We start from the raw sequence: 12,031 nt of genomic DNA, 5'->3' as shown, positions 1-12,031 counted from the left end.
TCCTTGGGTGCAGCTTGTAAAGGAGAATAGGTTTAACAGCATTGAAGTAATTTTCTGCTTTATAACAAGATAAAACTTCAGGAATTTTATCACTCACTCAGTTGTCAATGCTTTCTGTCAGAACATCACTTGCCTCCTTATGTGTGGAGCTGGAATTTATTGTGTAATGGCTTTTGAAGTTACTGATCCAAAATTGAGCAATAGAGTTGGTTCTAAATCTTTCAGCATATTCACCTTTTCCAGTAAAATAACCCAGAAAGGTTTGTACTTTTGGCCTGCTTGAATCAGGTTTGAATCTGAATTGAGCAGCAGATTTTACTGATTAGGACCAATTTGGTGGGGAAATTCGAATTAACCAATAAATCCAATTAAGAGATTTGAATTGAGCAAAAAATGTCAAGCATTTTCAGTGGGAGTCGTTTTTGCATGGTTTCATTTGAATTAACAGGTAACTTGAATTAATAACTTTAAATTAAAGACTGAACTGTACACTTGCACACGTGGAACTGAAAATTATATGGTTTTCTTTGAGAATTTTTAATTTGTAAAGGCTTTGCTTGCAATTTTTCTGTTTAGGGCTGTTGTGCAACTATTATTTTGGGTCTGGTAAGTATTGCCTTTTTGTAGTGAATTGCCAAGTTCCATGATTCATTTGCAAGTCTGGCTTTCTTCTGCAGTGGTGATGAGATTGAAGAATCTAATGCAAATACAAACAGTATCGTTGACAGTGAAATTGATCCAAGCAAAGAGGCAAAAAAAGAGGTGAGTTGGCTTTATGTTTCGCTTTCAGATCAACTGTGTATTTGACTGGTTTTCTATGACAATGTTCCTATCAAGTTAGATGGAAATTGATTTTAGGTAGAAGTTTCAGATTTTGACTGTAGCCTGAAGAAATACTAAATGCAAAACTCTTGATTGTAAATTAATAACATCACATGATTATAAAATCTGTAATGAGTGGCTTATAGTTGTACAAATTTTTAAGAACCAAATCAGTTCTTGATGCAATACAGATCCTTTTCACAATATATCCTAGATATCACTCACTCCAATGACACTGACTCATTTATACTGCCTTCACAGAGGTACTGTTCAGTTACAAATTTACTGCTTTGGCTGAGTGCACGAGCTGGAAGCCCAAATTATATTTAATTTAGCTAATGTCTAAACTTCTGACAGTACCTTGTTTGTGTCTGACTAGAAACACCGAACACAGTTAATCATTGTTTTTATATTAGATCATGTTTGTACATTGGTTGGCATTCTTTAGTGCAAGCATTGCACTACCTTTTAATAAGAGTGCTATTGGAAACTTTGCTTTGGAATTGAATCTGTTTTGGATTTATCCTCAGTCACCAGTGCAAATGTGGCTAAGATAGCAGAAAGGAATGATAGAGTAAAGTAGTTTGTACTATTTTCTGTGTAACTGCTTGGTATTTAAGGCCAACATTTAAAATTTGCAGTATATTGCAGCTGCAATGTGACCTCATCATAAAAGCATCACCTACTCAAATATACCTAAAGACTTGAACAAAATTGGGCGGACAGGCCTTGTGGGAAATTTGGAGATTTCCCGAGTGTCCTTGTGATTGATTTCATAGTGCTGCATTATCAGTCTCTTTTCTCCCTCCCCCTTTTTTCCAAAGAATCCCACGCCTGTTTGGGGAGCCAGTCCGCTCCTGCTTGACATTAACTTGCTTCACTGACATTCAAAGTTGTATAACAAAAGTGCATTTTGATTGGGTCTTTGACTGATCAACCGTTCCTCATTTTAATGACATTGCAGCAGCATCTGTTACTAAAAATAAATGCTGAGTTCAGTACTGGACATGTAGTGTTAAGGAATAATGTACAACGTATACCAATGCTTGAAACTGTGTAAATAGAACATGTAAAGAAATGATGGTAAAATCTTTTTGGAGGTTGAGATTCAGATCTAGTTTGTCAGATCATGCAGCGTATGTTGTTTTAGAAAAAAGTATCGCCAACAAAAATCAAAGTCTTGTGTAGGCAACAGATATTGATAATTGAACAGGAAATTTATTCTTTAATGAAATGTGGAAGCTGTATTGTATTCTCCTGGAATGCAGTAGCTTGCATTCATACTGCTTTACAGCTATAGCTATATGTTGGATTCGAAGAATCACATCTACTCTTGGGGTATGGAATTAAGCTAGCACGTAAACAAGACTATACTGTATTGTAATGGAGTTTCATTGTACCTTCCCTCGCTACCCTGTGGGAATTTCCCCACTGTAGTTATCCAGTCTGTCAGATGAGATGGGGGGAAAATCTTAATTCATTAACCAAGCTGTTCAATCTGCAATTAAATGAAAGTGTGCCTGTAATAGCTTTTGAAGTTGTGATTACTTTTTTTAATTAAAATTTTAACTAGATTTTGTAGTCACTTGCATGTAATTAGTTAGAGAATGTGTCATGGATCTCCTGTCTTGAAGCAATACACGAAGACTCACCAGCAAAATGCCTCATGCTTATCGCTATATTAAGTGTAAATGGAACGGGGCAGGCTGTACTAGGGTCTGGTGCTCAATCAACAGGTCCTTGCACTTTTTTAAACAACTTCCTTTAATGTATAAACTTCAAGTTTCTATATCCAGTCCCACACAGTAAGCAATCGAAGTTGGATTTGGGAGGCTGCAGGGCCTTGGGATTCAGGAGTGAATCCTATATGCCAGTTTAGTGGACAGTACAGTTTTAACTCTGGCCTCATTCCCAAAAGCAACATTCAGGTGAGTTTGGATAATTTTGAAGTACGGTAGACAGTTTTAGTTCTCCAAAAGGAGGCTAGATTTGGCAAGCTGTTACTGATATGAGAAATCCAGTGTCAATTTCACAATATCAAAATGTTGAAGGTGTTTGGCATTTTAAGCAATCTCAGCTGATTTAGAAACATCTTGCCAAAACCATCACACTGAATGATCTGCAGTTCAACAATAGAATACTTTCATTTATATAGCACCTTTTAATGTAAATAAATGTTCCACGGCATTTCACAGAGGTGTATTAAAAAAAAATTGTACGTCCAAGCCAAAGAAGGGGGTGACGAAAAGCTTGGTCAGAGGGGGGTTTTAAGGAGGGTCTTAAAGGTGGAGCATTTGAAGTGGGTGGAGAGACCGAGGGGTTTAGGGAGGGAATTCCAGACTCTGGGACAAAGGGGCGGGGGGTGGGGGAGGCACAAGAGTCCAGAAACTCAGAAAGAAAGACTTGCATTTACATAGTGCCTCTCACGACCTCAGGCATTCCAAAGTGCTTTACAGCCAATGAAGTACTTTTGAAATGTAGCCACTGTTGTAATGTAGGAAATGAGGCAGCCAGTTTGCACATGGCAAGGTCCCACAAACAACAATGAAATAAATGACCAGTGACAAATAAAAATGTAACTTTCCGTGGGCCTTGCTTGCTTCTGGACATAGTACAGTTTAAAGTTGTGCAGATAAGATGATGGCGAGGTAGATCTGGATGCCTTTGATGTACGTGTGAGGGGTATCTGCTTTCCGAATATCTAGGTTAAAAAAAAAAGGAGACCCAGGGGTTGAACAGAGAAACCTTGCTGTTAAACTCTGGCTGATTAAAATTTCTCGTGATGGTCCTTGTCTTCAGTAGGTAGATGAATATATAGTTTGTCAAATCACAGCTCGCTAAAGAAAATTTACATAGCATTAATAGATAAATGAACAGTATTTATCAACAACAATAACTTGCATTTATATAGTGCCTTTAATATAAAGAAATTACTCCAGATGCTTCACAAGTAGATGAAGGAACAAATACTGAACCAGGAAAGGAGAGATTAGGAGGGAGAACCAAGAGCTTGGTGGAAGAGATAGTTTTCAGAAGGTTTTAAAAGGTGTAGGGAGAGGTAGAGAAGCAGAGAAGTTTAGGGAGGAAGTGGGTTGAGGCTGCTGAAGGCTATACCATCAACGGTGGGGCAAAGGGACTAGAGATGCACAGAAAATATCACAGGAATGTAGGGGCAATATAGGATTGGAGGAGATTTCAGAGTTGAGGGATAAGGCTGTGAAAGGAATTGAAGACGAGGGCAAGGACTTCAAATTTAATATGTTGGAGGCCAGGCAGTCAGTGTAAGTCAGCAAGGATGGGTTGATGGGTAAGTGGGATTTAAAGCTGGGCAATATATGTGTGGCACTATAGACAGTGAAGGATGGGAGGTAAGCATGGAGAGCGTTAAGAGTAGACGAGTCTGAAGGCGGTAGAAGAGGCAGATGTTGTTTGAGGTGTAAGCAAGCAGTCTTGGTGATGGATTGGATGTGGGATTTAAAGCTGCACTTTGGGATGAACAGGACGACAAGGTCATCATAAATGTTGTGGTTCAGTCCAAGACAGCAGCCAGGGAGGGGATGGAGTCAATGGCAAGGGAGTAGAGTTTGTGGCAGCAGCTGGGGGCAGTGGCTTCGGGTTTTCAGTTGTTGACCTGGAGGCGGTTGACAGGTGGTCAAGTGGTAGAGCTGATTGTCATCAGTATAGATGTGAAAACTGACCCTGTGCCTGCCAATGATCCAGGGGGGCAGCATGTAGATAAGCAAGAGGAAAGGCCAAGGATAAATCTTTGGGGGACTCAGGAGGTAATGCTATAGGGGAGGAAAGAGAAGCCATTTCTGGAAATGCATGACTACATTTGGATAGGTAGGAATGGAACCATGCAAGGACAGTCCCACTAAACTAGGGGACAGAGGAGAGGCATTAGAGGTAGATGGTGTGGTCAGTTGTCTCAAGGGCTGTGGAAAGGACGTGGAGAGATAATGCACCACAGTCCCATTGGATGTCATTCATGGGTTTGGCTAGGGCTTTTTCAGTGCTATGAGAAGAGCAGAAACAGGGCAGGAGAGATTCAAAGAGTTTTGAGAAAGTTGCGCAGGAAGCTGGACGATGACATGTGTTCAAGGATTCGGTACAAACAGCATATTTAGAGCAATTTACAAATTTCAAAACAACAAAGTCGCTTCTCCCATGCAAACTTCCAATATAATCTTAATGCTTAAACACTTGCTCACTTCTTACATAGTGAAACACTACCATGAAGTCACTGACTTGGTGGTATATCTTTAGCTGTTGACGGAGCTAGGTGCAGGTAGCCCAAGAATAGCCTGCACTTGGAAACTCCAGACTGTAGGGCTCTTAGTCAAAGGGACTCAAATGAATCTTTTTAGAATGGTTTTGGAATTAATTTTAATTTATTGTGTCCCTCTCCTACTGCTTGTTGATGAGCAGATCACTTATTTTGTTCCATAACTTAGGAGAAGAAGCAAGTATTTAAAAAATTGCATTAGAAAAATATATAATTCCTATGGTAACATGCATCATGAAAGATTTAATTTTATTTGTGCAATTTCATAGGGCAACATATGTTCTGGATTAGTAATGGAAAATTACTTTTTCTAAATTCCTATGTAGTCTATGCCTGGTGCCTTTAATGTGTGTGGTCTTTTATCTAACAGCAAGGATCTCAAACTGTGAAAAGTGTCCCACCAAAGAAGGATACTCGAAATGTCCAAGGAAAGCAAAGAATAAGTCAGAAGCCTCCAAGAGGGATGTTCCTAATTCAGGAAGATCTTGATGCATTGTCTACGAGTTCCGGTGCTGCTAGCACAGTCCTCAGGCAGCTTGATATGGAATTGGTCTCACTTAAACGTCAAGTAAGCTCTGCAGCTTGTTCATTTCAGTTACATTCAGCTGAACTCCTTTTTAGTAGCTTCTTGAAAGCTTTTTTAAGAAAACTTAATTGGTCTTCCATTATACTTCTCACAGTACCGTATTTGCAATATTAGAGATGTAGCTGGAAAAATTAGAGGGATGCCTATCCTTACAGCTAGGATCTTTCCTTCTCCTGGCTATTTGAGTGGACCTTCATGCATAACACCTGTAATATGATTTCTATGCTTACTTTTCCTATACAAGAGTAAAACTGAAAATGAACAAGCAAACATGCAGAGAATGGGTGAAATATTTACAAATAGTCAGATCATAGTTGGTTAATTTTTAATATCTCTTTTAATTTGCACGTCAATTCCAGAAGAAGGATCCTTAAAAAACCTCTGTGCAGCCCCTCCTGCATTTGTCTTGTCATTTGCCTCTGCTTTCTTGGTTGGAATGAGGCAAATTAATATAAAAACAACGCAAAAGATTGTTTACTCAAATGCCCCTGTGACTTTTTTAAAAAATGAATCTGGTAGAGCTAGTTCCATGCATGAGCATGCTTTCATCATTTTGCAAAATTAGATTTATGCTGATTATTTCTGATTAGTTCATGCAAGAAATAGTTTCTGCTGCAAAAATGCTTGTGACAAAATCTGTACTTTATAGTCTTTTTATAACAATATTTATAAAAAATTGCTTCCTCAGAATATGCTTTCCTGTATGATTTAATTGGGATGATGTGAAACTACAATTAAATTTCATGAATTAAAGAACAGAAATCTTTAATAGAAAAGTTTTTTTTGCCCATCCTGCAGTGTAGTCAAGGAATGGAAAGGTGATTTTCCAAATAGACCAGAATTCTGGACAGGACAGAACATACCAAACATCAGTCTTTGTTTTGAGGTGTCAGTCTGCTCCCATGAGCATCTTACTTTTATGGTATCTGACTCTCAAAGCCCTATATTTACTTGTACAATGGCAGAACCTAGGTGTGTAATGATGGAACCCCCCTTGTGACCTGTCTGGAATGAGCTGCCAGAGGCAGTAGTAGAGGCGGGTACAATTTTGTCTTTTAAAAAGCATTTGGACAGTTACATGGGTAAGATGGGTATAGAGGGATATGGGCCAAGTGCAGGCAATTGGGACTAGCTTAGTGGTATAAACTGGGCGACATGGACATGTTGGGCCGAAGGGCCTGTTTCCATGTTGTAACTTCTATGATTCTATGAACCACATATCAGTGTCTTGTGCATGTGCATTCCTTCAATCTCTGAGGCGAGACTTAGGTCGAACCGTTAAGTTACTTTACTTCAAAGTAAAGTGAATATACAGAGCAATAATTGTGATGAGTTTCACTTGGTTCAGTCAATACAAGTTAGTGTAACAACATGAAAATAATGTATACACCACATTACCCCACTTCAGTGCGTAATCTTACTTGACTTAAACAGACTGCTCTGCATTTTGTCTTTTTGAGCATGTCTTTTCTGGCATCTTTCTGCTTCAGCTGCAGCTTCCATTGCAAACGCTAGGCTCCTTTTCAGGTGTCTGAACTTCTGATATATTCCTGAATATTCAATCACAAGGAGATCAAAAACCTTCCAACACAATGGTTGAGAGGTATTCATCAATTATGGAAACAAACCACCAAATTGTTTCTTATTTCCTCATAGATTGTAAGTAATATCAAGGAGAGCTCATGAGCTGCTTAATCACATATCATTTCAGACCCCCGTTTTATAAATAGATGCAGCAATACGCTATGCTTTTAAAACACGTTTAAAGTAACACACTTTTCCCCTAAATTTGTTCTGTACAAAAATGGTCAAAAATTCTGAAAGATATACAGCCAATGAAGCTCTCTGGTTTGATCTTCAGTCTGCACTGAGTTTGGTGATCTCAGCCAGGAGAGTATATGATCGATGGTCTGGAATTAGATCAAGAAAAAATTAACCACTGAATACCATCCAGCAAATCCTGCTGAAAGTGTGTTTGTGATGTCAAGTGGGACTTGGTCAGGTTTGACTACAAGGCCCCCCCAAAATCGAATGGCCTGCCAGCACTCACTGTTTATACATGAAGAATGGCAACTTGAGCAAGGTACTAGAGAGCAACTAGTGGCCTTAGAAATGTACCCCAACAAGGAGTTGATGGCTTCAGAAAATGAGGGGAGAAAATGGTCATTCTTTGTCTAGTCGCTTGTGCTGCTAATGGTAAAATAAACTGCGTGGCAGCATTTAAAAGACATAAACACAATATTCCCTCTTAGTCTGTCTTTGAAAGTTTCATTAGTGGCTTTATATTTATTGGGTCATTAAAATCTGAGTTTATTATTCTAGATCCAGAATGTGAAACAGATAAATGGTGCTCTCAAACAAAAGTTAGACGGTGGGATAGAGGAATTCAAGCCACCTGAGGTAAGGAACTATCCACCTAGTTAAATAAAATTGGGGTGTGATATTATATATTGTCTTTGGGTACTGGTCTGCCTAACTTACGGTGAATTTGAAATTACGGTAAAGTCCATTATTCATTTCACATTCTCTGTGCACGTTAAGAGTACAGGCTGGTTTGATGGTGCTTTGTATGATTCAGATATGATGTGGAGATGCCGGTGATGGACTGGGGTGGACAAATGTAAGGAATCTTACAACCTGGTGTTGGAAGATTCCTTACATGATTCAGATAGGCAGTGCTACACTTGGTCTTATACTCCCATAGTGTATAAAGCCCCATGACCTATGCCATTGTCCCTGTTAATATTCCCCATTTTTTTTCTCTTCATGTCATCCTCTCGTCACCAAACTTTGGAATAAAGTCTCCAGCCTCTCGACAGGAGGAGGTTAGGTAACTATTCCAGATATTTTGTAGTTCCCAAAAGATAGAAGTAACTCTGCCCAATAAGGCTCCTAAACTGATTTTGTTTTAAATGACTACTTCAGATGAACCTGTTCGGCCAGTGGTACTTAGGCCAGGATTGGCCAGTATCCTGGCCTTACACGGTGATCACTGGTTAAGTGTATTGCAAGGCAATCCCCTAGAGTACCTTTGCCATAATTGACAATAATAACAGATGTGCACTTCATAGGATGACATATCCATCTGCAAGGAAACTAGGCTCAGGGCAAGTCTACAATAGAGTACCCCACCTCTTTGAATGTGAAAGTTTAAATTTTTTTAAAACTTGGAAAACCAAACTGTTCATGTTAGTTTCATCTCTCAAAATTATTGAACTATAAAAACAACTTGCACTTGTATAGCGGCTTAAATATGGAAAAGCACCCAAGCACACAGATTACAACTACCCTTTTAGTGAAAAATGCTTCCTGATTTTGTTTCTTAATGGTCTAGCTCTAATTTTAGAATTACGTTCCCTCGTTCTTGATTCCTCCATCAGAGGAAAGAGTTTCTCTGCATCTACCCTATCGAATCCTTTTAACATTTTAATCACCTTGATCAGAACACTGCTCAATCATCTTTACTCAAGGGAATACGAGCCAAGTTTATATAACTTGTCCTCATAATTTAACCCTCTAAGCCCGGCATCATTGTACTGAATCTGTGCTGCAGCGCCTCCAAAGCCAGTATATTCTTCCTGAGGTGCAGTGCCCAAAATTGAATGCAGTACCCCAGATGTGATCTGACCACGGCTCTATACAATGGTGGCCTTTATCTCAAGGGGGCTTGAATACAAAGGAAGTGTAACTTCCTCCCCTTTGTATTCAAGCCCCCTTGAGATAAAGGCCATCATTTCATTAGCCTTTTAGATTACTTTTTGTACCTGTCTACTAGCTTTTAATGATTTGCATACTTGGACTCCTAAATCTCTTTGCTCCGCTACAGTTCCTAGTTTCTCATATTTTAGAAAATACTCCGATTTACCTTTCTTCAGTCCAAAATGGATGACCTCATACTTGCCCACATTGAACTCCATTTGCCATAGTTTTGCCCACTTACTTGATCTGGCTATGTCCCTTTTGTAACTTGCTACTCCCATCTGCACTACTTACTGTTCCTCCTAACTTAGTGTCATCTGCAAACTTGTATAGACATCACTCTATTCCTTCATCCAAGTCATTACTAAATATGGTGAAAAGTTGAGGCCCCAGAGCAGATCCCTGGGGATCACCACTTGTCACATCCCGCCAATCAGAGTACGTCCCCTTTCTCCCCACTCTGTCTCCAACCTCCCAACCAATTTCCAACCCAAGTGAAAAGGCTACCTCCAATTCCGTGCGCTTTTATATTTGCTAATAATCTCTTGTGTGGAACCTTATTGAATGCCTTAAAGGAGTTCATATAGATAACATCCCCGCAGGAATATAGTTTTGAGGTGAGATTGAGGTAGAGAGTTAAATTAGATTAGCTCCAGGTCAGTATGAGCTCACCCAATGGAAGAATTGCAGGAGCTTTACACAGTGCAGAAGTAGAGGAGAATATGTGGCACCTATCTGAAACATAGTGACATTTTCATATGAATGCTCAGCACATCATTCTCTCAGAATCTATCAAGTTTAGGCTAGACTGATGTGGCAAATTCAAATAATTTGAAGAACTGAGAGGGCCCTACTAAGTAATTAATCTATTTTTAAAAAGCCTTGATTAACCCTTGAATGGGTTAATGTTGGTCAGTTTTCAGATTTGCAGCAAATAAGAATTGTTTAAAATCTGCTGTTGTATTTTTTTTAAAACCAAATGATTGCTGAAATATTTTTCGTTAGTACCTGTCCTGCCTCTGAGTCAAAAGGTTATGGGTTCCATTTCTATTCCACTCCAACTCGAATGCAGGCTGACACTTCTGAAGCAGTTTTGCGTTGTCAGATCTGCAGTCTTTCAGATGAGATGTTAAAACAATGCCCTATCAACCTTGTTTCGGTGGACATAAAAGATCTCATGGCAATATTTGAATCAGAGCAAAAAGTTCTTCCAGTGTCCTGACCAACGTTCATAACTGAACCATCACTGCCAAAACACATTAACTGGTCTTTTATCTAATTTGCTGTTTGCGGCATCTTGCCATACTCAAATTATTCTGCCACTTTGCCAACAAAACAACAGTGACCATCCTTCAGAAGTAATTCATTGGTTGTGAAACACTTTGGGACACTAAATGCAAGTTTGTTCTATCTTTAGACAAATCAGAAAGTTAACGCTCGTTGGACAACTGAAGAGCAACTACTAGCTGTGCAGGGTGAGTAAATGCTCCACTTGTGTTTATGTTCAATTTTTTATTCGTTCATGGGATGTGGGCGTCGCTGGCGAGGCCAGCATTTATTGCCCATCCCTAATTGCCCTTGAGAAGGTGGTGGTGAGCTGCCTTCTTGAACCACTGCAGTCCGTGTGGTGAAGGTTCTCCCACAATGCTGTTAGGAAGGGAGTTCCAGGATTTTGACCCAGCAACGATGAAGGAACGGCGATATATTTCCAAGTCGGGATGGTGTGTGACTTGGAGGGGAGCGTGCAGTTGGTGGTTCTCCCATGTGCCTGCTGCCCTTGTCCTTCTAGGTGGTAGAGGTCGCGGGTTTGGGAGGTGCTGTCGAAGAAGCCTTGGCACGTTGCTGCAGTGCATCCTGTGGATGGTACACACTGCAGCCACAGTGCGCCGGTGGTGAAGGGAGTGAATGTTTAGGGTTGTGGATGGGGTGCAAATCAAGCGGGATGCTTTGTCCTGGACGGTGTCGAGCTTCTTGAGTGTTGTTGGAGCTGCACTCATCCAGGCAAGTGGAGAGTATTCCATCACACTCCAGACTTGTGCCTTGTGGATGGTGGAAAGGCTTTAGGGAGTCAGGAGGTGAATTACTCGCCGCAGAATACCTAGCCTCTGACCTGCTCTTGTAGCCACAGTATTTATGTGGCTGGTCCAGTTAAGTTTCTGGTCAATGGTGACCCCCAGGATGTTGATGGGGGATACGACAATGGTAATGCAGTTGAATGTCATGGGGAGGTGGTCGTTGCCTGGCACTAGTCTGGCGCGAATGTTACTTGCCACTTATCAGCCCAAGCCTGGATGTTGTCCAGGTCTTGCTGCATGTGGGCACGGACTGCTTCATTATCTGAGGGGTTGCGAATGGAACTGAACACTGTGCAATCATCAGCGAACATCCCCATTTCTGAACTTATGATGGAGGGAAGGTCATTGATGAAGCAACTGAAGATGGTTGGGCCTCGGACACTGCCCTGAGGAACTCCTGCAGCAATGTCCTGGGGCTGAGATGATTGGCCTCCAACAACCACGACCATCTTCCTTTGTGCCAGGTATGACTCCAGCCACTGGAGAGTTTTCCCCCGATTCCCATTGACTTCAATTTTACTAGGGCTCCTTGGTGCCACACTTGGTCAAATGCTGCCTTAATGT

At 40.4% G+C, this 12,031-nt stretch overlaps 1 protein-coding gene across 1 annotated transcript in view; it reads left to right on the top strand.

Moving 5' to 3' along the window:
• The window catches only part of rcor1 (REST corepressor 1), a 125,499-nt gene that overhangs the window by 107,460 nt on the left and 6,008 nt on the right, over nucleotides 1-12,031 (top strand). The window contains exons 7-10 of the mRNA XM_067991775.1: nucleotides 678-762; nucleotides 5,478-5,675; nucleotides 8,016-8,093; nucleotides 10,810-10,867. Of these exons, the coding sequence (XP_067847876.1) occupies nucleotides 678-762; nucleotides 5,478-5,675; nucleotides 8,016-8,093; nucleotides 10,810-10,867 (419 nt within the window). The remainder of the gene's footprint in view (nucleotides 1-677; nucleotides 763-5,477; nucleotides 5,676-8,015; nucleotides 8,094-10,809; nucleotides 10,868-12,031) is intronic.

The sequence above is a fragment of the Heptranchias perlo genome, chromosome 10 (genome assembly GCF_035084215.1).
Source record: "Heptranchias perlo isolate sHepPer1 chromosome 10, sHepPer1.hap1, whole genome shotgun sequence".
NCBI lineage: Eukaryota > Metazoa > Chordata > Chondrichthyes > Hexanchiformes > Hexanchidae > Heptranchias > Heptranchias perlo.
This window is presented reverse-complemented; position numbering and strand designations above follow the sequence as displayed.